Below are 23,721 nucleotides of genomic sequence, written 5' to 3'. Positions count from 1 at the left end.
TTGTCTGCGTGAGCGCGCAGCGCTGGCCAAGACCGCGGGCGTGAGACGCATATACATGATGGGGCCGGAACACGGTATGGACGCCAGCCTGTCTCATCCCGTCAGGACTGCCAGTGTCAGACGCGATGGTGTGCGCGAAACTGTCTGCATGGACGACACCGTCCGCTTGGGCCCTCGAGCGGGAGCCGTCGTCGTTCGCGCCCAGCGGACGATGGTCGAACAAGGACATGGACCCGGTACCGCCACACAAGGTCCGTTTCGTTCGTTCTGACGTTCGAAGACTGCGCTGACGCCCAGGATGATGTAGAGGACATGGTCGACATTCAACTATGTCGCCTACTGGGTGTCAGACGCCTGGAACGCCGCGGTGTGGCAGCTTGCATCTAGCATGCTCGCCATCGGGCTCTCGTGGTTAGTCAAACGTAGATAGATTTTGAGTGGTGTATCTCACTGAACTTGTCTATTTTATACAACGTAGGCGTCAGGCCCTACCTGCCATCGCGGTTGGGCACATCATAATCTCCCTCGTCATGGTGCTTAACGGGACCATCGGCGCGCGGCTGCACGTCAGCTTCCCGGTGCTCAACCGGTCGTCCTTTGGGTTCTGGTTCAGCTACTTTACGGTGATCAGCCGGATGGTGCTCTCGATGTTCTGGCTTGGTATCCAAGCGTACACAGGATCTCAGTGTGTCTTCCAGGTGTGTCCGTTGTGAGACGACTGACAAACATCTTGCTATGTTACTAACGGTTGCTAGATGCTGAAAGCGATATGGCCGTCAATAGCGAGGATGCCAAACCATTTGCCGCCAGATGCACATATCACCACCTCTGGTACGTCAACCAGTTACTCTGCTTCCTTGCAATATTCACGCACATGCAGGGATCATGTGCTACTTCCTGTACTGGCTGATTTTGGTGAGTGACCTCAGGGACGGCTGAACCGGAGCTTCCACTAAATGGTTATGGCGTGCTGGTAGATTCCTCTCATGTTCGTCTCGCCCCAGAAGATTCGTTGGTTCTTCCTCCTCAAAGCGGTAGTCGTCCCGCCAGCGTGGATCGCTATCCTCATCTGGTCGTTCGTCAAGGTGCCCGCCAGCCAAGGGCTATTCGGACAACACACGCACCTTTCCGGAAGCACCCTTTCCTACGCGTGGCTCAGTGCGCTGAACAGCGCGTTAGGCATATACTCAACCCTCGCGGTGAACATCCCTGATTTTACTGTGAGTAGTTCGTTGAGTATGTACTTCTTACATTTATTGATCAATTTTAACAGCGGTACGCGAAGAACGAGCGAGCGTGAGTTCTTTCCATGACCCAATCCCGCATCAGTTTCTGAGAAGGCCGAATACCCCAGGCAATACATTCAGCTTCTGGTGATCCCCGTCGCTTTCACCCTGGTTGGCTTCATTGGCATCGCTGTAACGTCCGCGGGAATAGTGCTCTACGGATCTGTCCTCTGGAACCCGCTCACTCTGATCAACCACTGGGACAACCGCCCGGCCGCCTTCTTCGCCGCCTTCACATTCGCGCTCGCGACCCTCGGCACGAATATTTCTGCCAACACCCTTTCCGCCGCGAACGACATGACAGTCCTCTTCCCGAAATACATCAACATCCGGCGCGGGCAGGTCATCACCGCGATAGTCGGGCCCTGGGCGTTCGTGCCATGGGAGATTGTCACGACAGCACAGGGGTTCCTGTCATTCATGAACGGGTACACGGTCTTTCTTGGGCCCTTCGCGGGCATCATGGTCGCCGACGTGAGTACCCCTGCCGTCACATTGTACGTTGGGCGCACCTGCTGATTGTGCCTGCGGAGCAGTACTGGATCGTACATCGCGGCCGCGTCGACGTGCCATCGATGTATCGCCCGCACGGCCGATACCGCTACACGTATGGCTTCGTGAGTGTTCTGTGCTTCTCGTGGGAGTATGCGAGGGAAGACTGATTTTGAGGGCGCTTCTGTCCAATAGAACTGGAGAGCTCTGGCAACGTTGTTGGTCGCGGTGCCTCCAAACTTGCCCGGCCTCATCGCAGCAGTGAATCCATCCGTACACGTCGGTGGGGCTGTCAAGATCTTCGATTTCGCTTGGCTCTTCGGGGTGAGTGAACAATTTACCCTGGTCTGTATGGCTCATTGCATCGATACTGATGGCGCCCTGTTGTTCCTGCAGTTCTTCGTCTCGGTCACCGTATACTCTTTCTTGTCGCTGATGTTCCCTGCAAAGGAAACTTTCCTCGACGAGGCCATCACCGGCGGTGAACCGTTGGAAGACTCTGAGGCCGATAGCGCATCACAGTCGGGAAAACAATCTGTCGAAGACGAGGTGAAAAGCGTGGTGTAACCTGAGTTGTAAGTCGTAGTCGCTGTACATATTGATTGTACATTCTCGCTTCGCACGAAGCCGTTCAGTAGATGTACGGAATAAGGCGGTACGGGGTCTTCTTCGTCCACTCGTCCCACTGCGCCCCGAACTCCTTGCTCAACACCGCGTCCTCCTTCGCCACCCTGCTCACAAGCGAAATTGACACGAATGTCAAGTACCCCATCAGCCCGACCGCGAAGACCTTGTCCGTCAGCCGCGTCCACAGCCCGGCCTCGACAAAGTACGACCCTTTGCTCAGCAGCAGCGCGAAATTCCCGGCGACCATGAGCACCCATCCGGTGTAGCTCGGGTGCCTCACGAAGGAATACGGCCCGCTCGTAACCAGGTGGTGGTCGTCTTGCACGGCCATTTGCCAGGTGAAGAGCTTCCCGAGGGTCCGGTGGCACCAGATGCGGATAAGGCCTCCCGTGATCCCGAGCACGCAGGCGGCCGTGCCCAAGGGTGTAATGGTCAGGTCGTACGCGCCGTCCGCCCCATAGGGAAAGAGTGCTGAGAGTATGCGATCAGAGACGGCCGAAGGATGGGCCCGTGCCAGGAGCGCGCCTGCCTCGAAGACGGCGACACTACACAGGGCATACTGCACGAACTCGGGTTAGCACATGGCCCGAGCACCCGATGTTGCCGGAGGAGACACACCTTTGCAACCGCGGTGACCGCGATCTGGACAGCCGTTGTCCTGGTCATGTAGTCCGGGATCGCGAATCGCTTCTGCTCGTCCGTCTGAGGGGGCGAACGTGGGGGCGTCATGCCCTGATAGGTGCAGACCGCATGGCCGAGAAGCAGCGGGACCTTCAGGAGAGGGGTAGCGATGGTTGGAACAAGTAGGAATGACATGTTGCTTACCCGCTGTTGATCGCTGTCGGCGTGCTATATGACCAGCGTCATCGTTCGGGTATTCTAGTCTACGCAAGCCCCGGCATCATCAGCGCAGCGCGTATGATGGAAAGTCGGCCAACGGAACCCGATGGACGACATCGGAAGCGATTGCTGTGAGGATGGGAAGTTGCAGGCACAAGCGGGTTTTGTGCGCAGGCCGCCGCCCGTCGCGCCCGCTGTTAATGATGGCTCTATCCCAACCAAACGCAGTCAATGCTTCCCGAGCCTCTTTGCAGGGTCGATAACATCATACTGAGCAGAGACCTCGGTTCGGCCACCCGAACGCCCGTCCGCTCAAGATTGTCGTAGCCGTGGGCGCGCATCTTTGCCATTTTTCGGCTAACGGGCAAGTCGCGTTTGTGCAGTTGGTATATTATTGAATATGCGCTACGATGCCATCAATTACAAGGACCGTGATCCACAAATATATACAAGTGACTCGTTTGCATGTACGCATACGCACAACTGAGTTGTAACATGTCAACGACATGATCTGTCCGGCTACATCACTAGCGCGACAGGGGGATGCCATGGGCTTGCTTGATCAAGTCCGCCGCACGCTCCGCGATGGCGTAGACGGGAGCCTGCAGATGGGCACCAAAGATGTGTGGCTGAAAGCAGTGTGCATCAGTAAAGTCTCGCGGTCCCGCACATTTGTATTAGATGATACGCACGAATACGGAGGCATCCACAATTCTGAGCCCGGAGATCTTCTTGACGCGCAAGTCGGGGTTGACCACGCCCGCCGCGTCATGTTCGGCCGACATCGTCGCGGTCCCCATGGGGTGGCGGAAGGTCGCGATCATGTTCCGGATGTACGCGCGGATGTCGTCGTCCGTAGTCGTCTGGGCGGCGTCTGCGAAGGGCGCGATGATGAAATCCTTCCACGCGGGCGCGCCCACGAAACGGTGCGCGGCCTTCACTGCCTCCGTCAGGATGGCCAGGTCTGACTCCGTCTGCATGAACGCCGGGTCGATGAGAGGCGCGTCAAAGGCCGATGCCGACGCTAGTGTGACCGAACCGCCTGCAATAACTGTTAGTAAGATTTGGGGATGCGATAGAACGCGGTCACATACGGGAGGTAGGCGACACGAGCGCGACACACATGCTCATGAAGTTTCCTGTGTCGGGCACGGGCTGCGTGAACGACAGGAAAGAGTTCTGTTGGCGCATCCCCGCGTGTGAGTATCGACAGATGCGGGGGTCCTGCGGCGGAGACTGCTCACCCCGAAAGTAAGCTCGAAGTGCGGCGACAACGGGCCCGCTGTCGGGTCGCCGAACTGCTTGAGGACTGACGAGTTTGAGGGTAGGCGGAACCAGCCGATCTGGTTTCCGCCCGGGTTGTTTGCAACCGGACCTTGTTTCTTCGAGTCGTACAACGCGAGGAGCTGGTTCATGAGCGTAGGGTCTCTGTTGATCGTGTCAAGCGTGTCGTTGCTGTTGACCTGCCACTGCAGCGGGACCCAGGGGTGGTCTTGCATGTTCTTGCCGACGTCAGGGAGCTCTACGACGGTGGCGAGCTTGTGAGCGGACAGCTCTGCTTTGTCACCGATCCCTGAGAGCATGAGAATTTGCGGGGTGCCGATGGAGCCTAGCCAACGAAATGAGCGACACCATACCAGGTTGTCAATGATGTACGTACCTGCAGACAAAATGACTTCCTTCGCTGCTGTGAGCTGCACACGCGGACCTGGATTGAAATGTGTAAGCACGGACTGTTTTGCAACGCAGAGAGCAATCGCACCCGTCGCAGTCTGAGCTAGCTCGACACCCAGGAACGTTGGCGTTGCTGAGGAGCTTTTGGACTGGATGAGCCGCGTGACCCGAGTGCCGATGAGTACGTCGAGGTTTGACCGTTTGAGTGTCTCCTCAGTTAAGAAGGCCGTGGCTGCGCTACTGCGGACGCCGTGTCCGATCGTCGACTGTAACCAGCCTTCGTTATAGAGTTAGCCAGATGTCGTCCAGTATAGCAGATAATACTACTGACCAACACCCAGAGGATTCCCGGAGTTCATGTCAAGATTGAAGGGGAACTCGGAGAGCTGCGACGTGGTCTGGATAACTCGCGAATCGAGAACACTCGCATTCCCCGGTAGACTCGTGAGGACGGGCCCGGACTTCCCGTGTATCCGCGCGTCGACTTGTCCCACCGTGTTGTGTCCGTCCGCTGGTGGTGTTAACGTTTCAGTCTGTGAGATTGTCAGTAATGTGCCTTGCCATTCATGTAGGACGTGTAGGTTTACTTTGAGGATATATGGAAGTATCTGCTTCCATGACCAACCGTCGTCACCGGACACACGCGCTAGCTTGTTGAACTCATCCGAAGACCCTCGGGTGTAGAACATGAAATCTGTCGAAGAGGGGTCAGTGCGCGTCCTAGTAAATGACACTTCCCGGCACGTACTCGTGGAGGTGCTTCCGCCGAGAACATGTCCGCGCGGGTACGGGATGGTGCGGTTCTGCAGCGCACCCTGGGCGACGGTCGTGTAGTTCCAGTCGAAGGTCGCGTCTATCTGCGACACAAAGTACGGGATCTGGATCTCATCGACGTTCGGCCCTGCGGCGTTGCTGCGAGTACCATCATACGGGATCAGAGCCGTGATGGACTTCGTGTGAACGATTCACACTTACTTGACGCCCGCCTCGATAAGGAGAACTTTCACCCCGGCGTGTTCTGTCAGGCGGTTTGCGAGGACGGATCCCGCAGTTCCTCCTACAGAGACGTCAGCGTGGGGGCTTGAGAGCCAGAACATGAAAGCTCACCTCCAACGACGATGAAGTCGTACGCCTTATGGGCGACCAGTGTGTGATCGGTGAGCAGCGACGCCGAAGACTGACCAAGGAGACACAAAAGGCCCAGGGGCAAAAGAGGACGGGAGAGCATGGTGGCGGCCTGGTGGCGGTCTGTTGCACGAACCAACGATGTGGTGAGCAAGAGAGGTGGCGCGCAGATCAAACAGGACTCGCCTAAATACCCGACTGGCATATGGCAGGATCAAAACTAACAGAGGCGGTGACGGTGCCTGCAGTGATAGACTCCCAGCCTGGTCGTCCCCAGCGGTGCAAGGCTGGGGTCCGCGAGGACGAGCATCAGGAAGCGTACGCGCACGGCACCAACAGTCTCATCTTCTTGGCGGGCCCGATGCATCCGTGCTTTTCGGTGACGGACATCGCCCGTCGTCCCTTGCGCGCAGCGGCGTCCTCGTCCGTGTACGACTCCATCCTGTGACCAATGGTGAAGCAGCGGATCTCACCGCCTGCGCGGGCCCGGTCGTTTGATATGAATTTCTTGACGGAGAAGCTGTGCGCGCGCACGGCTAAATTGCAGGGTCTGTGAACGAATTGCCAGGACGGGGCGACGTCCTGATCCTGCTGGAGACTGCCGACCGAGCACGAAGTGGCGGCGCAGCCTGCAGGATCCTTGGATCCCGCAGCGTTGCGCGGGATGCTGTCACATATGCGGATACCTGGCATATGTGCTAAGTTCATCAAATGGAAGTGGAGAGGACGTCAACGGGCACCTCGATAAATGACTGGCCATGCGAACCGGTCCTGCCAGGTAGTGAGAAAAGCGGTTGAGTGCCATACGTACCTTGCTATCGATGGCGGTCAATGGCTGGTCCACTTTGACATTGTGCCAGACCAATCAGAAGCACCGACGAACGACGATGCCCAGCAACGATACATGGGCGGGAGGAGACTCACGCCTGTGAGATCGCAGAAGAACAATCAGTTACAGACACATGAGCGGCATCCTGCAGGACATGCAGATGCAGCAGGGACATCGTCGCTGCTGGAGGACGGGCGTGCGAGATCACCGACAAAATTGGGGACATTGCGCTCAAGTGCTCGTCCTCCTGATCATCGGAGGTAGATGACCCGGGTACATTGGGCATGATCCGTGGATTTTCTGGAGGGAGACAACGTGCAAGGCTGCGGTACCCTCGCCGTTCGTCCTATCGCGAGTCAGAACGCCGTATGTTCATCGCGCTCAAATGTCGCCTGCCAAGTATATCAAACGAGTATGAGCGGACACACTGTTCATGATTGCAGTTATCATGTCACATAGAGATAGAAGTTCTCCAGGGAGGTTTGTTAGGAGAGGCGAGGCACTGGTGCAGGTGGTTAGGAAGAGAGGGTCGCAGGCGCCCAAGTCATGGACGGGCTCTCCGCTATACGCCAGCGCTTAAGACAGTGAGAGGCTCTGCCAGTACTAGTAGGTACTCTCTTCCAGCTCTGCCTTGCTTCTGCTCTCGCTCGAATGTCCCCTTGTAAAGAATTGTAAAGCTTGACACTTATTCAAACGCGCTTCGAAGATTACAATGGAGGGATTGATCTGCTTCCGGAGACATCCATATCGCGTTGAACGAGGCCCCCGGGCCTGCTAACTACTCAAGGCTGGCTATATATGTGCGCCGGGATGCGAGTCGCTGTAGGATCCATCGCACGGAATATCTTGATACGCTGCTCAAACTTCGCCTTCGTCGCAGCCTGTTTATCCTGGCTTCAGTCATTGCTGATACAATCTTGCCACGACTACTCACCGGGTCCCAGGACCTGGCCACGTTAGGCCGCGCGACGTTGTCGTCGATATACTGACGGAGCCGCGCGTACTTCGGGGACTCGAAGACAACTTCATAAGCTTCCTTCAAATCCTCGGGTTTGCACAAGCCGATGCCGTCTTTGAGCGCAAGTTGCAAACGAAGCAAGGTAGGAAGAGCGGCCGCGTCGGCGATAGACCACTCGCCCGCGGCGAAGCCCGTAGGCGGGAGTCTGCCCTGAATGTCGTCCAGGCCTGCGAGAAGATCCTTCAGGGGCATCCCCATGAAGAGAAAGCCGACAAAGCCCTTGGACAGCCCCGCGTCGAGCGAGCTGTAGAAGAGCCGCGCGCGGGCGCGGAGCGTCGGGTCCGCCGGGAGGAGGTGGGCGTCTGGGAAGATGTCGGCGATGAACTCTAGGATGACCAGAGACTCTGGGATCCCAACGGCGTCACCGGAGAGCGCGTCTCCCGGCTCCAGCTTGGGTCCGCCGTAGACGAGGTAGGGGACCTGGCGCGCGAAAGATCAATGGACGCCGGCATGGGAGGGGGCGCTAGGGTGAGACTTACCTTACCGCCCTCGGTGTTGACCTTCTGCGCATACCACTCTGGCTTGTCTACCAGATCGATCCAGATGACATCGTAGTTGGCTTTCGCCTCCTCGAGTGCCAAACGAACCTGTGCGGAGATGTTATACGTGGCATGCACTAAATCCTATGCCGACACACGTGCATACCCTGTGGGGGTACGGCGATTCCTGCGAAACGATTCGAGGTCAATGTGAGTCCGATCCCGAGAGCGATATCCACGTACAGGTGCCGCATAGAGCGTGATCCTCTTGGATTCAGACATGCTTCGAAGATGGAAGAGCTCTGCTGAGACGTCTACTGGTGTGGAATGCGTTGCTGGTTTTATAGTTGACAGGTGGTGGTCAAATGACCGCTGCGGATATACAGTGCTCGCCGGCGTGGTCGGTGAAAACACCGGTCTCGGAGAACTTTCTGGGGTCACAAAAGGACGCGTACTCTCTGCACGCTTCCGGCAGCCATTCCATGGGAATGCGGCGGCGGCTGTAATGCAACGAACAGCGCGGAGCGACTGCGAACTGCTGCATGTTGATAGAAAGACGCACAGACGGTGTCGAGATCGTGGGACTTGGCGCCCCGAAGTAGAAGGAGAGCGCGCACACTTGCTGACATGTACTGGTAGGGTTATAGGTTCGCCGATGCATTGTATATGAACGCGAACCGGTCGCGGAGCGACGGCTATGGAAGATTCAGCCAGCTACGTTAGCTCTCGCTAAGAAAGCAGGCAGGTGACAAGCTGCCGAACCCACTTTCAATAGGGCGTTCATATGTAAAGATAACGCACCGCGCAGTCTGAGGCTTCCTGTCTTCTTGTATGGTGCGTCGGCCGTCGAGAGTCGAGACATCGGATTTCCATGCGTGAGGATGGGATAATCGATATGAGCTGTGCTTCGTCGTGTGAGGCCCTTTGCGGGCCGTGCGCTGTAATCACTAAAGGTAATGAGGTATGCTCTCAGTGAGGCGTCCAGTTAGCGTCGAGGTTTACTTGAAATTCGAGGACTGCGCTAGCTCGTCAAATGGAGTCTCATTGACTGGTGGCTGCTGGCTGGCTAGAGAAAAAGGCGTTGGGTATGCTGGATAAAGTCGCCAGCCAGAGTAGGGGGTATTATATTGATGTTGTGTCGAAGATTGTCTGCCAAGAGTAGAGTAAAGAACGCCAGCTCTATGTGTCCAGGATGGTGAACATACAGAGAACGATTCCACCTCTGGAATCGTTTTGGCGATATATGCAGCTGTGCAGCGGAGACGGAAAATAGAAACGAGCGCCCGCTGTCTACCAATCAAAACTAAGAAAAGTAAGCGGCGACACTTCGGTCATCACCGGGTTGTCTGCCGCGAAGAGGGCAGCTCGACTCCAACGAGTCTCCTCAACCCAAGTCAGCCCAAGTCCGAGTCGCCATGTCTCGCTTGAAGTCAATATACATACTCCACTACAACCCTCCGAACTTACACCATTCACTGGCGCATTTGCTCTAACTGGCAGCGCCACGCTATCTACCCTGGCTACTACTCAGGTACTTCTCCATAACATGCCGACAGTGATAGTCACGAATGTTGCCAACATTCTCCCGCTCTGGACATACTACGTGACAAGAAACATATCAGCCGTATGTGTTGCGAGCATTAACGCGATAGTCCCGGTCGGCATATGCAAGCAAGCGACAACGCGGTCGGGCTATGTCCCGGGTGCCAGCCTATACCGCCAACCCATCTACCGATGTGACTGCACCCGGAGGCTTATAGGAGCGCCTTATTTGTCTGTAGAAAACACCCGTTCAAGGTGAATTTGAGTCTATACGTCCCTCGCTATATGGAATGCGGCTCTCATCGATTTGTCTGATCTAGATTCTAGAAACTAACGACGCACGCGCAGTACTTCTACTTGGACATTGCCTGCGCAGGCCCGGCTGCTCTTGCGTGAGGCATTGGTGAACCGAGCCGAAAGCACGCGTCCTCTCGGAACGCAGTGGCAGACATGCGCAGGCCGCAGGACCTAGGCCGTCTGCCGGTGGTACACGCCAGCTCAATTCAGCATATGCGGCGGGAAAGGTCCCGCGCGTCCTATAAAAGTTGCAATGGCTAGGAGACACTGGCAATAGCGCACCCCCTACTGTATGCACTCTCAGCTACCTCATAGTGCTTCAAACAATGGTCCAGACGAAGAGAATCACCCTTTACGCCTCAGTGGTATGCGGTTTTATTCTTTCCTCAGCACGCCATGTCTTAACATATGTGTTATGATAGGACTCTCCGTTCCCGCACAGGGTATGGCTAACGCTCTAAGTTTCGTGTGTTTTCGTGCATCAACAGCTTTGACGTAGGTCCGTCTTGCACTCGAGGAAGCTAAGGCAAAGTACGACATTATCTGGATCGACTTGATCGCGAAGCCCGAATGGTTTGAGAAGAAGGTCAATAAGGCCGGTGGCAAGGCAAGTAAAGCTCTGCCCATGTCTCACGAATAGTTCAACTCAACCTTTCCCGCAGGTGCCCACGCTCATCTACGGCGGTGGAGAGCTGCACGAGGACGAGGAGCCCTCTCCCGACGCCGCCACCTTGGTGGAGTCCCTTGTCATCTTGGAGTTCCTCGCCGACACCTTCCCTGAGGCCCACCTCCTCCCAGCCGATCCGCTTCTGCGGGCACGCGCCCGCACCTTCTACATGTTCATCGAAACGAAGCTCATTGTAGCGTTCTTGGGCTTCATTTTCGCCACCGTGTCCGCGGACGACATGCTCGCGCTCCTGGAGACAATCCAGGGAATGCTTCCGCCCACCGGCTATGTCGTCGGGGAGTGGTCGATCGCCGACGCTGCCTTTTCTCCTATCCTTCTTCGTTGGGTCCACTCGCTCGAGAATGGGCTGGCGATGTTTACGCCGGAAACTGTGAAGCAGTCGCGGGACGCCTTCAACTCTCCCCGCTTCGACCGGCTGCGCAAGTACCTCGAGGACAATGTGGCGCGCCCCAGCATGAGCAAGACCTACGACAGGGTAAGAGTGCAGCGATGAGCCGATTATCAGCAGCTGACATCTTGTCCGCGGTTGCGCAGGAGGCCCTCGAGAAGACTATGGTGCGGCGCCTCGAGAGGTTCCGCAAGACCGGAGTCATAACCAGCGAGCTGAAGATGCCCCTCCCCTGAGAAAACAGCACATTTTTTTATCTCTCTGCCACAAAGTCGTAATGTTAGAATTTGGTTGAAATCGAGCAAAATTATCTAGCGAACCGTTATTCAAAACTATGGATGGGTGTGCGCCTCGATGATTAGCGGTGAACGGCGATGATAAAACGGACCAATAACTTTATACATACCATTTGATCCCTCTGCCTTTCTTTTTTACCCTGGCTACCGCAATGTGCGTATGATACGCGGAAATCGCAGTTGCGGTGGCCCGTGCACTGGAGTTGTGCAGTACGGTGAGCGCCCGTTGGGGTCGCGAAGAGACGCTGGGTGCGTAATCGGAAATTGCCGACCAAAGTTTAGGTGGCCGGGTTGCAGCTGCTGCATCCTTCAACGCCGTCCACGACGTCGAGGACGCCCTCGACCCCCTTTCCTTCCCTCCTCCTACACTCGTTGCTGCTGTCATCATGTCGGGCAAACGGGACCTGTCCGGCTACAACTATGCTGCCATCTCTTCTCTGGTCCTGACCGCCGACCGCTCTGCCTTGCCTCGACGCGACAAGGAGCCGGATGGCGCGCCCACGTCTCTCGTCGGGCGCATCGACCCGCGCGAAATGGGCTCGCGCGTGCAGCGCGAGGCCCCGAAAGACCTCGACAAGAAGAAGAAGAAGGCCGCGGAGCGGCAGGAGGGCGCGGACAAACCTGCGAAGCGGAGAACGGCGGACGTGACGGGCTTTGGCTACACGGACATCATTGAGGCGACGGAGGACGTCGAGGGCCTCACGTACCGGCCACGAACCGCGGAGACGCGCGAGGTCTACGAGCTCGTGCTCGCGAGTGTTCACCAGGCCCTTGGTGACCAGGCGCAAGATGTTGTTCGCAGCGCGGCCGACATGGCGCTCGAGGCGTTGAAGAACGAGAACCTGAAGGACTTCGACAAGAAGAAGGAGGTCGAGGAAATTCTGGGGCCTGTCTCGAACGAGACATTCTCGCAACTCATTAACCTGTCGAAGAAGATCACCGACTACGGCGTCGAGGATGAGAAGGCTGCCGACCCGGACCAGGAGAAGAAGGAGACGGAACTCGACGACGAGATGGGTGTCGCAGTCGTCTTCGACGAAGAGGAAGAGGAGGAAGAGGAAGATGAGGGCTTCGAGATTCGCGAGGAGTCTGACGAAGAAGAGGAGGCGACGGAGGGTGCGGAACCACCACCCGAGTCTCTCGAGGGCGACGATGAGCTGGTTATCGGTGGGTCCTCGGCAGTAGGTCAAGGGAAAGCGCAAGTCGACAAGGACGTCGTCTCGCCACATTCTATCGACGCTTTCTGGGTCCAACGCCAAATCTCAGAGGTGTACCCTGATCCTGTTACTGCCGCCGACAAAGCCTCCTCCGTCCTCTCGATTCTCGGTTCTGAGTCTAGCGTCCGCGACTGCGAAAACCAGCTCATGGAGCTGTTTGACTACCAGCACTTCCCCATCATCCGCAAGTTCGTCAAGAACCGCGACGTTGTCGTCTGGTGCACGAAGCTCATGCGTAGTGACGCGGACGAGCGCGTCAACGTGGAAGTCGCGATGCGGGAGAAGGGTGTTGGTTGGATCTTGCGAGAGCTAGCGGGCGACCGGAAGACAAAGACGAAGACAGAGTCGATGGACGTCGACGCGCCACCAAACATCGAGGCCGTGCCGAAGACTGGTACCCTTGCGCCTGGCTCAATAGTGCAGCCGAAAGCCATGGTAGACCTAGAGGGCATGGCGTTCAGCCAGGGCGGGCACTTGATGTCAAACAAGAAGTGTAAGCTCCCTGAAGGCTCGTTCAAGCGCGCGAAGAAGGGCTACGAGGAGATTCATGTTCCTGCTCCGAAGTCGAAACCCACGCACGACTCTGAGCTTGTTCTCATTGAGTCTCTACCTGAATGGGCGCGCGAGGGTTTCAAGGGCTACCGGAACCTCAACCGCATTCAGAGCAAGCTCTACCCGGTTGCGTTCGGCACTGATGAGCCTATTCTGCTGTGTGCACCGACTGGTGCCGGTAAGGTGAGTATCATACTTCGATGTTTCGGAGGAAACAGACCAGCTGACCGTATTTTGCGTAGACCAACGTCGCCATGCTCACCATCTTGAATGAGCTGTCGAAGTACCGCGACGAAGAGACCGGCACCTTCGACCTCGACTCTTTCAAGATCGTCTACATTGCTCCCATGAAGGCTTTGGTCCAGGAGATGGTCGGCAACTTCAGCTCGCGACTGGCGGTTTACGGTATCAAGGTCGGCGAGCTCACCGGTGACTCTCAAATGACGAAGCAGCAAATCTCGGAGACGCAGATCATCGTCACGACTCCGGAGAAGTGGGATGTCATCACGCGCAAGAGCACGGACACGAGCTATACGAACCTCGTACGTCTCATCATCATCGACGAGATTCACTTGTTGCATGATGAACGCGGCCCAGTCCTCGAGTCGGTCATCGCTCGAACAATCCGCCGCATGGAGCAGACGAACGAGTACGTGCGGCTCGTCGGCCTGTCCGCGACGCTGCCTAACTACCAGGACGTCGCTACCTTCCTTCGCGTTGACACGACGAAGGGCCTGTTTTACTTCGACGCGTCGTACCGTCCGTGCGCCCTCCAGCAGCAATTTATCGGTGTCACCGAGAAGAAGGCGATCAAGCGGTACCAGGTGATGAACGAGGTTTGCTACGAGAAGGTTCTGGACCAGGCTGGGAAGAACCAGACACTCGTGTTCGTCCACTCCCGGAAGGAGACGGCGAAGACGGCGAAGTTCATCCGCGACATGGCGATCGAGAAGGAGACGATCACGCAGTTCGTCAAGCCAGAGGGCGCCACGCGTGAGATCCTGCTCGAGGAGTCGAACAACGTCAAGGACCCGAACTTGAAGGACCTTCTTCAGTTCGGTTTCGGTATCCATCACGCCGGTATGTCGAGGGAGGACCGTGGGCTCGTCGAGGAGCTCTTCGGCGATGGTCACATTCAAGTTCTCGTCTGTACCGCGACGCTCGCGTGGGGTGTTAACCTTCCTGCCCACACCGTCATCATCAAGGGGACCCAGATCTACAACCCGGAGAAGGGTCGCTGGGTGGAATTGTCGTCGCAGGACGTCCTGCAGATGCTTGGTCGTGCTGGTCGCCCTCAGTACGACACGTACGGAGAGGGTGTGATCATCACCAACCACTCCGAGCTCCAATACTACCTGAGCTTGATGAACCAGCAGCTGCCCATCGAGTCGCAGTTCGTCGCGAAGCTCACCGACAACCTCAACGCCGAGATCGTCCTCGGTACCATCCGGAACCGTGATGAGGCCGTTCAGTGGCTTGGTTACACCTACCTGTGGGTGTCTTTTCTCAAACGGTATGGAATGACGCTAATAATCGAAAATGACAGGTACGTTCGGATGCTCAAGGACCCCGTATTGTACAGCGTCGGCATCGACTACTCAGAGGGCGACCCGACGCTGGTTCAGAAGCGCGCTGATATCGTCCACACCGCCGCCGCGTTGTTAGAGAAGTGCCACCTCATCAAGTACGAGCGGTCTACCGGTCGCTTCCACAGCACGGAGTTGGGCCGCATCGCGTCGCACTACTACGTGACGTACAGCTCGATGGCAACCTACAACCAGCACCTCCGTCCCACAATGTCGATGCTCGAGCTGTTCCGCGTCTTCGCGCTCTCGAACGAGTTTAAGCTCATTCCCGTCCGGCAAGATGTGAGTTGTTCACGATCATATGCGAGTGTGGCTTCTGACGTTCTCTGCAGGAGAAGCTCGAGCTGGGCAAGTTGCTTGAGCGGGTGCCTATCCCTGTCAAGGAGGCGGTCGAGGAGCCTGCTGCCAAGATCAATGTCCTCTTGCAGGCTTACGTCTCGCAGCTCAAGCTCGAAGGTACGTCAATGATGTACACTATTCGCATTGAAACTGTCAGCTCATACTGGATACAGGTTTCGCGCTCGTTGCGGACATGGTCTATGTTCAACAGTCAGCCGGACGGTAAGAGGTTTACCTATTCTTGTCCATTGTACAGCTGATTGACTTCTTTTTAGTATCATCCGGGCCATCTTCGAGATCTGCTTGAAGCGTGGTTGGGCTGTTCCTGCGAAGGCGGCCCTTGACTTGTGCAAGATGGTGGAGCGGCGAATGTAAGACACACCATTGTCAGACGCGGAGCGTCGCTTACAATTCTTACAGGTGGGGATCCATGACGCCTCTGCGCCAATTCAAGGGCGTTCCGAGCGAGATCATCCGGAAGGCTGAGGCAAAGCAATTCGTAAGTACATGCACTTCACTGTGCAGGCACCTATGCTAATTTTATGTTGACAGCCTTGGTACCGCTACTTCGATCTGGTGAGCATATTCGAATGACATCGTCCTGAGTAATTTTTGTGGCTAACATTGTATGCAGAGCCCGCCCGAGATTGGTGAACTCATCGGGATCCAGAACGCTGGTCGGTTGGTTCATCGTCTCGTCCACAACTTCCCCAAGCTTCAGTACGTCTATACGCTTTAGCCTCATGTTTCAGGTCTAATCGTGGCTTCGCAGGCTGCAAGCTCAGGTTCAGCCCATCACGCGCACCTTGCTTCGCATCGACTTGACGATCATTCCCGACTTCCGATGGGACGAGAAGGTCCACGGCGGGTCAGAATCCTTCTGGATACTCGTCGAGGACGTCGACGGCGAGATCGTCCTGTTCCACGACACCTTTATCCTCCGCCAGCGATATGCCGAAGACGAGCACTACGTGACCCTCACTGTCCCCATGTTCGAGCCCGTCCCTCCCAACTACTTCATCTCCATTGTCTCTGACCGTTGGTTGCACGCCGAGACCCGCCTCCCGATCTCCTTCAAGCATCTCATCCTCCCCGAGAAGTTCCCTGCCCCCACGCCCCTCCTCGACCTGCAAGCTCTTCCGCTTTCGGCGCTGCACAACAAGGACTTCGAGAGCATCTACTCGTCGACCATCGAGACCTTCAACAAGATCCAAACACAGGTCTTCCAGGCCCTGTACACGACAGACGACAACGTTTTCATTGGCGCGCCGACTGGCAGTGGCAAGACTATTTGTGCCGAGTTCGCTCTACTCCGCCTTTGGAGCAAGCGCGAGCAGAAGCGGGCGGTTTGCATCGAGCCCTACCAGGAGATGGTCGACCAGCGCGTGGAAGAATGGCGTAAGAAGTTTGGCAGCCTGCAGGGCGGCAAGGAGATTGTTAGTCTGACTGGCGAGACGAGCGCGGACCTGCGCCTCCTCGAGAAGGGCGACCTGATTGTCTGCACTCCTATGCAGGTACGTTGCCTTCCTTGAGGACGTAATCGAGCATATGCTAATGTTTGCGCAGTGGGACGTTCTCTCTCGGAGATGGCGTCAGCGTAAGAATGTCCAGAACATCGGGCTGCTGATCGCCGACGAGGTCCAGCTCGTTGGTGGAGAGGTTGGGCCGACGTATGAAGTTGTCATCTCTCGCACTCGCTATGTTTCGGCGCAGACCGACATCAAGACCCGTATCGTCGCTTGCGGCGTCTCTCTGGCAAATGCGCGAGACTTGGGCGAGTGGATGGGCGCACCCTCACACGCCATCTTCAACTTCCCGCCTAGGTATGTTCCTGCATACGCTTTGCATACGCATGATACTAACAATGCCACAGTGCTCGTCCCCTCGACATGGACATCCACATCCAGAGCTTCCAGATCCCTCACTTCCCGTCGCTCATGATCGCCATGTCAAAGCCCGCATACCTCGCCATGTGCGAATACTCACCGCACAAGCCTGTTATCATCTTCGTCCCATCTCGTCGACAGTGCCGTCTCACCGCCGATGACATCATAACCCACTGCAGCGCCGACGACAATCCGAATCGCTTCCTGCACGTTGAGGAAGCTGACCTTGCGCCTCATTTAGAGCACGTTACCGACGCAGGCCTCAAGGAGACGTTGAAACACGGTATCGGCTACTACCACGAGGCTCTTGACAAGCAAGACAAGCGTATCGTCGAGAGGCTGTTCCAGCACGGCGCTATCCAGGTCCTCATTGCTTCCAAGGTATGAGTTTCTTACTATATCTACACCCGCAGCGTCGCTGATAATACATATAGGACACCGCGTGGAGTCTACCCGTCTCCAGTTACCTGGTCATCATCATGGGCGTGCAGAACTACGAAGGCAAGGAGCACCGTTACGTCGACTACCCCGTCATGGACGTCCTGCAGATGATGGGTCGTGCATGCCGCCCGCTTGAAGACGAGAAGAGCCGCGCAGTGCTGATGTGTCAGCAAACTCGCAAGGACTTCTACAAGAAGTTCTTGGCTGAGGGTCTCCCCATCGAGTCTCATCTACCGACGCATATGCTTCACGACTACTTCCTGGCGGAGATCGCTGTTAAGACCATTGAGAACAAGCAGGATGCGATGGTACGCACTCGGTCACAAAATGGCTGAATATGACTCTTAACACATTGCTCTAGGATATCTTGACATGGACGTACTTCTACCGCCGCATGACGCAAAATCCCAACTACTACAACCTGCACAACGTCAGCCACCAGCATCTATCAGATCATCTGTCGGAGCTGGTCGAGTCCACTCTCAACGACCTCGTCAACTCGAAGTGTATCGCGATCGGTGAGTCCGTTTATCTCGCTGGGGAAAACCCATGTCTGATGTATCATTCAGAGGACGAGATGGACGTGTCACCATTGAACCTCGGCATGATTGCGGCATACTACAACATTTCTTGTAAGTTACAGATCTCCGCAGTTTCCTGACGCCACCACTGACGTTGTTTCCTGTAGATGTCACCGTCGAGGTGTACACTCTGTCGCTCAAGGAACGTACGAAGCTCAAGGGTCTGCTCGAGGTTGTATCATCGTCTGCAGAGTTCGAGTCGATTCCCATCCGGCGACACGAGGACGTGCTATTGCGTCGCATCTACGACCGCGTTCCCGTCAAGCTCGAGAAGGCCGACTTCGAGGCGCCCCACTTCAAGACGTTCCTGCTACTCCAGGCGCACTTCTCCCGTCTTCAGCTCCCTCCAGACCTTGCCGCGGACCAGGTGCTCGTACTCGAAAAGGTCCTCAACTTGCTGTCAGCTTGTGTCGACGTCATGTCATCAAACGCGTGGCTCAACGCTCTCGGAGCGATGGACTTGTCGCAGATGTGCGTGCAGGCGTCGTGGGAGACCGACTCGCCCTTGAAGCAGATCCCTCACTTCGAGCCTGATGTAAGTGCTTGTAGTTCATCGTAACTATACATGGGCCGCTGACAGCAGTGCTTCAGGTCATCAAGAGGTGCAAAGAGGCCGGTGTCGAGACTGTCTACGACATCATGGAGATGGAGGACGACAAGCGGAACGGGCTCCTGCAGATGGATGCGAGGCAGATGTAAGCGACTGCCCTTCTGTTTGCCTTCCTTCGTTGGCTGACATGGTCCTTAGGCGGGATGTCGCAACATTCGTCAACTCGTATCCTACCCTGGACGTCAACTACGAGCTTGCGAAGGGTGAATACACGGCTGGCGCGCCAATCACCATCCAAATCTCGCTCTCGAAGGACGCCGACGAGGAGATGGACGTCAACGAGGATGACGAGGTAGTCGTCGCGCCATTCTACCCCAAGAAGAAGCTGGCGAACTGGTGGATCGTCGTTGGCGAGCCCAAGACGAAGCAGCTCCTCGCGATCAAGAAGGTCACGGTGCACCGCAACCTCGCCGTGCGCCTCGAGTTCTCTCTGCCACAGGGCGAGCACGCGCTCAAGCTCTACGTCATCTGCGATTCGTACATGGGCGCCGACCACGACATCGACCTCGATCCTCTCGAGGTTGCTGAGGGCGAAGATAGCGATAGCGAAGAGGAGAGCGATGATGCCATGGAGGAGTAGATGTCTGTTCGTGCTTGTTATGTGTGCTGTTGTCGTTCATGGACCGTTGTAACATAGTGCTGGCGCCTTGGCTTCCAGTTAAAATGTATCTGTAGAGCCTATAATGTTGTCTTCGTCACTCCAGGCTCCGACAGTTGCTCCGCCGGCTGAACGACAGTGCTTGCACTTCGAGCATGCTGAACAACGTAGAAGCAGCTTCGATGTTGAGTCTTATTGGTCTCTTTGCCGCTTACTAACTTTCTAATTTTCGATTGGTAGGCACACGGCGATCGTAGCGAGCGAGGGTCCAGTGGGGACGCGGCTGCCCAATCTTATCTGGGCTTGGCCTCCTCCATCCTTCTCGACCCAATATCGACGCGATAAACCTTCCTTTCGGTGTGTCTAATTCAACCGCTTAACCAACCACTTCTTCCCTGGCCCGCCAGCAGCTGTGCCTTTCTCGCGCAAGCTGCTTTGGCTCTCGAGGCCCGATGCACTGACCACCTTCAGTTTTACAGGATGCCTGACACTGCGCAGCGTAATAGGAGCACCCTTTTGAATGTGGGTCCAGCAGCTGGTGATCAGCCTGCTTTCTCAGCGATAGCTAATGTAGCTGGCTGGGTCCACTTTTGCCGTCGCTCCGCGACCGGTACTGCATCGGCAAACGAATATAAATACCCGGCCAGTACATGTCAGCAAATGCCCACCCTGCTTCCAGGTATGCCGAGTCTTACGATCTTGACACCGACTACGTGCCTCTTTTATTGATATGGTGCAGTTCACAGTCGCTTCGCGCTGCTCTGTACGTCACAACTGCCACCGCATTCTCATGCCATGGCCGCCGATAGCGCACAAAGGGTACGCGTCCTTTCGCGCCTCCAGAAGGTACTCCGAGATCGGTGTTTCCGTTGACTCTGCCCCAGCAGCGTATTACAAAGTCTGTATGTCCGCAGCGATCATTTGACCATGACCTGCCTACGATAAAACGAGCATCCTCACTCTATATCTGCACGTCTTGGCAGAATTCTCCCACTCTCAAAACATGTCTGAGCCCAAAAGGATCACACTCTACGCGGCAGTTGTACGTCGACGCCTCCTTTAATTGAAGCCCCGCATATTTACCCAGAGTCGTTCCAACAGGATTCACCGTATCCCCACCGGGTATGCACTTGTGTCGACACGGTACTCAATGCAAGCACATATAACATCTCCCTACAGGTTCGTTTGGCCATCGAGGAGGCCAAAGCCACGTACGATACCATCGTGATCGACCTGTTGGACAAGCCAGAGTGGTATGCACAGAAGGTCAACACCGACACCGCCAAGGCAAGTTGCGCGCGTACCTCCCCCATATCGGTGTTCACTGATTATCTATTCTGCGTCAGGTCCCCTACCTCGTGTACGGCGGATCCAAGCTGCAACCGGGCGGTGCACTCTCCGCTGACGCCGTCGGGATCCCAGAGTCTCTAGTCATTCTAGAGTTCATCGCCGACATCTTCCCAAACGCCCACCTCCTACCAGCGGACCCGACGCTCCGAGCTCGCGCCCGGCTCTTCTACAGCGGGCTCGAAGCGGGCCCGTTGGGCAAGGGGTCTGTTCTTGGCTTCCTCTTCCAAGGGACCCCTTTGGAAGATCTTCTCGCGGGGCTGGACAAGTTTCAGAGCAAGCTCCCGCCCACGGGGTTCGCGGTGGGCGAATGGTCCATCGCCGACGCGGCCACTCTTCCCGTCCTGCTTCGCTTGCAGTTGGCGCTCAAGGAGGGCCTTGGCCTGCGCAGGCCAGAGGATTTAAAGGAGGCGCATGCGGCCATCTTCGAGCCTGAATCGGGCCCGAGGTTTGCGCGACTCCGTCAATATATTGACGACAACCTGGCTCGCCCTAGCGTGGCCAGGTCGTGGGACCCAGTGAGTAGTTGTGGAGAGATCCGCAATGTCTGGGTTGGCTGAAACCGACATACGCAGGCTGCGACGAAGGCGAAGTTTGAGCAACGTATCAAGATAGTCCGTGCGAAGGATCCGACGGCGACCAGTATGCCCCATTAGTCTCAGTGGTCCTCGTTGTGAAAATGTTACCTCTTGAGGTCACCCTAGTATCCCTCCATGATTGCAACACGTTGATTTTCCTACTCGTAGATGCTCGAGAATTTCATAAGACTGGATTTCACCACCACTACGTATGATACAGAGGGCATTTTGCACTTGATCAATGCTCGCACATAGCGAATTCAGCCTCGAAAATCTTCTGGTTGTGCTTCACCACGAACTGCGCCCGCTCCCTCATGAGCTCCTCGCGGTGCACCATAGCCTCCTTCACTGTCACCGCACTCTCCAGCACGTACTTCAATATCAGCTCTACTAGCTCGGCAGGAAGCTTCTTCACTATGATTGTGTCATAGACTGCGTCCCTGTACCACTGCGCCTGCTGTGGAGGAACGACGCCCGTCGAGTGCACGCGCGTGAGCGGATCGACGAGGAAGAACGCTAGGATCTTCCGGTGTCCAGGCCGCGTAGGGTCCTCAAGCTCAAACGGCGCGACACGGTGCTGGTACACGTTCGGGAACGCGAGACACTTGTCCTCCCGTGCGACGACGTGCCCGAGCTCCTGGTTCAGCGCGTGCTCGTGCGTGAGCCCGTACACGGTAAGGTACCCGCGGTGGTCCCACTGCTCGTAGGCGAGGAACGTGCCGCCCTCGCACAGGCCGTCGCCGACCGCCGCGCGGAACGCGAGCTGCGACTCCGAGATGTTTGCGCTGTCGTAGTAGTACAGGCCCGTCGCGATGATCCTCTCATTCGCCATGCCCTCGACGTGCCACGCGCCGCCCGCGTAGCACGGGGCCTCCGGGGTGAGCTCGATGTTCGCCATCTTGACGATCACCTGGAGCGTGCGCCCGCGCAGGCTGAGCGCGGCGGGTCCGTCCGCGTTTGGGCTCGGGGGCTGGAAAGGGAGCACGTCCGGGATATCCGGCCAGCGGTTGACGCGATCCCATTCGTCGCGGTCGTCTACGTCGTCGGGTGCGTCCATCGTGTACCAATCATCCGGATCTATGGGGAAGATCGGCGGGCGCGGTGGATTGAGTTGGCCCGCAACGACGCGCTCGAACAGCGGGAGGAATCGTTCGAGGATGGACGAGATTGTGCCGTACGCCGCGGCGTGCTTCACCGGGTTGAGGTTGTTGATGTAGCCCTGGGCAGACACTTGGTCGGAATCGGACACCGCAAAATCGGTCGGGAGCCACTGATAGGCTTTGGACACGGTGAACTCGAACGGCAGACGTGGGTCTTCTGCCTCACGCTGGTAGGCGTCGGACGCGAAGCACCGTTTAATGTCAGCACGCTCGCGGAGGTACTCTTCGTTTGTGAGGAGACGCAGTGGATCCGGGTGCCCCGAATGTGGGTCGTGTACGAAGGAGCGTCCGATGTAGAGGCAGAAGAGTGAGGGGTGGACGAGGTCGAGGACCTGCTTGTTTGACCCAGGGTGCCAATCCTTCTCATCCTCTGGGACGTCTTCGAGTCGCTTTGTCAGTGACTTGAGAGAAGCCTTCAGCGGGGACGGGATGAGCGCCGAGGACTCATACACCATCGGAATAGTTGTTTCCTAAAACTCATAATTAGCGGCGTGGCGGTACTTGTATAGAACTGAAGCTTCACTGACGGATATCCGGGTCTCCTCATCGCGGTGCGACGCCAAGTACCGGAGCTCGTCGAACAAGTAGCGCAGCTGTGCATCCGTAATCGGGTCCCGCGGCCACTGTTTCTCGCCCTTGCCTTCTTCAAGCCGCCGTTCGCCGCCCCAGAGCTCCTCGACCATGGTGCGGTCATGCTCGACGATCTCGCGTGTCCAGCGCGCGACAATTTCTGCATCGTGCACTTTCTCCCACCAGCGCGGCTTGTCCCGGATCGTGCGCGCAAAGCGGCGGAGGCGGAGCTCGACGAGAGGGACGGGGTTGTTGAGGATAAACGTGAACGGGGATGGGAACTCGAGCGCGGGGGTTATGTCTGACGACGCCGCGGCCGAGGTTTGTTCTGTTGTCGCCATGATGGGGGCGTGAAGGTAGTTCCTGGTGGCTTTGATGATGACGATGTAGGACCCCATCACCGCCTTCAGCCTTATGTACTGGATGATGATCTCGACCGTGCGTGGGTGCCTACTAATGCAGTGCACCTTCACGACATGTCAACGCTTCAGGCTAGTATATGTTTACGTAGAGACCCGGGATTTTCTCTCTTGTGCAAAGGGATCTTCTACAGCCGGGCTGATGCCAAAGAAGAGACTGCGGGTGTTTTGGGGGCTTGGGTAATACGAGGACGAATGCGTTGCATCGGAAATCGTGATTCGCTTTGAGCTCCGGGATGTGACGAGGTTCATCGAT

At 56.6% G+C, this 23,721-nt stretch overlaps 7 protein-coding genes across 7 annotated transcripts; 4 read left to right on the top strand and 3 right to left on the bottom strand.

Annotated features, from left to right (window-relative positions):
* Positions 1–97: 97 nt before the first annotated feature.
* On the top strand, positions 98–2,531 carry TRAVEDRAFT_157138 (NCS1 nucleoside transporter family). The gene is made up of 11 exons (XM_008047282.1): positions 98–251; positions 308–411; positions 479–698; positions 756–831; positions 881–915; positions 978–1,220; positions 1,274–1,296; positions 1,355–1,760; positions 1,823–1,903; positions 1,974–2,102; positions 2,175–2,531. Exons 1-11 carry the CDS (start codon positions 126–128, stop codon positions 2,343–2,345), a joined length of 1,614 nt encoding a protein of 537 aa, XP_008045473.1. The 5' UTR covers positions 98–125; the 3' UTR covers positions 2,346–2,531.
* Positions 2,532–3,616: 1,085 nt separating this feature from the next.
* TRAVEDRAFT_176148 (aryl-alcohol oxidase-like protein) lies at positions 3,617–6,147 on the bottom strand (the record flags this gene model as incomplete). Its single annotated transcript, XM_008047281.1, has 11 exons — positions 3,617–3,874; positions 3,938–4,287; positions 4,340–4,424; positions 4,490–4,854; positions 4,906–4,953; positions 5,008–5,196; positions 5,251–5,452; positions 5,507–5,613; positions 5,668–5,831; positions 5,895–5,976; positions 6,027–6,147. 11 exons carry the CDS (start codon positions 6,145–6,147, stop codon positions 3,773–3,775), a joined length of 1,815 nt encoding a protein of 604 aa, XP_008045472.1. The 3' UTR covers positions 3,617–3,772.
* A 1,247-nt stretch (positions 6,148–7,394) lies between these two features.
* On the bottom strand, positions 7,395–8,702 carry TRAVEDRAFT_75639 (uncharacterized protein). Its single transcript, XM_008047280.1, has 5 exons — positions 8,614–8,702; positions 8,537–8,557; positions 8,371–8,478; positions 7,808–8,311; positions 7,395–7,754 (listed from the first exon to the last, which is right to left on the bottom strand). Exons 1-5 carry the CDS (start codon positions 8,650–8,652, stop codon positions 7,656–7,658), a joined length of 771 nt encoding a protein of 256 aa, XP_008045471.1. The 5' UTR covers positions 8,653–8,702; the 3' UTR covers positions 7,395–7,655.
* Positions 8,703–10,503: 1,801 nt separating this feature from the next.
* On the top strand, positions 10,504–11,595 carry TRAVEDRAFT_32361 (uncharacterized protein). The gene is made up of 5 exons (XM_008047247.1): positions 10,504–10,574; positions 10,632–10,652; positions 10,709–10,816; positions 10,872–11,372; positions 11,432–11,595. The coding sequence occupies exons 1-5, from the start codon at positions 10,536–10,538 to the stop codon at positions 11,519–11,521; spliced, it is 759 nt and encodes a 252-aa protein (XP_008045438.1). The 5' UTR covers positions 10,504–10,535; the 3' UTR covers positions 11,522–11,595.
* A 307-nt stretch (positions 11,596–11,902) lies between these two features.
* On the top strand, positions 11,903–19,488 carry TRAVEDRAFT_75637 (Sec63-domain-containing protein). Its single transcript, XM_008047279.1, has 18 exons — positions 11,903–13,533; positions 13,593–14,842; positions 14,897–15,218; positions 15,269–15,392; positions 15,449–15,497; positions 15,551–15,646; positions 15,696–15,774; positions 15,828–15,851; positions 15,910–15,995; positions 16,048–16,789; positions 16,842–17,098; positions 17,149–17,542; positions 17,596–17,910; positions 17,964–18,120; positions 18,172–18,234; positions 18,291–18,718; positions 18,775–18,878; positions 18,932–19,488. Exons 1-18 carry the CDS (start codon positions 11,968–11,970, stop codon positions 19,371–19,373), a joined length of 6,498 nt encoding a protein of 2,165 aa, XP_008045470.1. The 5' UTR covers positions 11,903–11,967; the 3' UTR covers positions 19,374–19,488.
* A 906-nt stretch (positions 19,489–20,394) lies between these two features.
* TRAVEDRAFT_54345 (uncharacterized protein) lies at positions 20,395–21,394 on the top strand (the record flags this gene model as incomplete). The annotated part of the gene is made up of 5 exons (XM_008047278.1): positions 20,395–20,433; positions 20,493–20,513; positions 20,571–20,657; positions 20,738–21,256; positions 21,314–21,394. 5 exons carry the CDS (start codon positions 20,395–20,397, stop codon positions 21,392–21,394), a joined length of 747 nt encoding a protein of 248 aa, XP_008045469.1.
* A 160-nt stretch (positions 21,395–21,554) lies between these two features.
* On the bottom strand, positions 21,555–23,387 carry TRAVEDRAFT_176139 (uncharacterized protein; the record flags this gene model as incomplete). The annotated part of the gene is made up of 4 exons (XM_008047277.1): positions 21,555–22,633; positions 22,718–22,946; positions 23,004–23,099; positions 23,157–23,387. 4 exons carry the CDS (start codon positions 23,385–23,387, stop codon positions 21,555–21,557), a joined length of 1,635 nt encoding a protein of 544 aa, XP_008045468.1.
* Positions 23,388–23,721: the final 334 nt, after the last annotated feature.

This window comes from Trametes versicolor, assembly GCF_000271585.1.
Source record: "Trametes versicolor FP-101664 SS1 unplaced genomic scaffold TRAVEscaffold_17, whole genome shotgun sequence".
NCBI lineage: Eukaryota > Fungi > Basidiomycota > Agaricomycetes > Polyporales > Polyporaceae > Trametes > Trametes versicolor.
The sequence above is the reverse complement of the archived record's forward strand: the minus strand, read 5'-3'. Positions and strand labels throughout refer to the sequence as shown.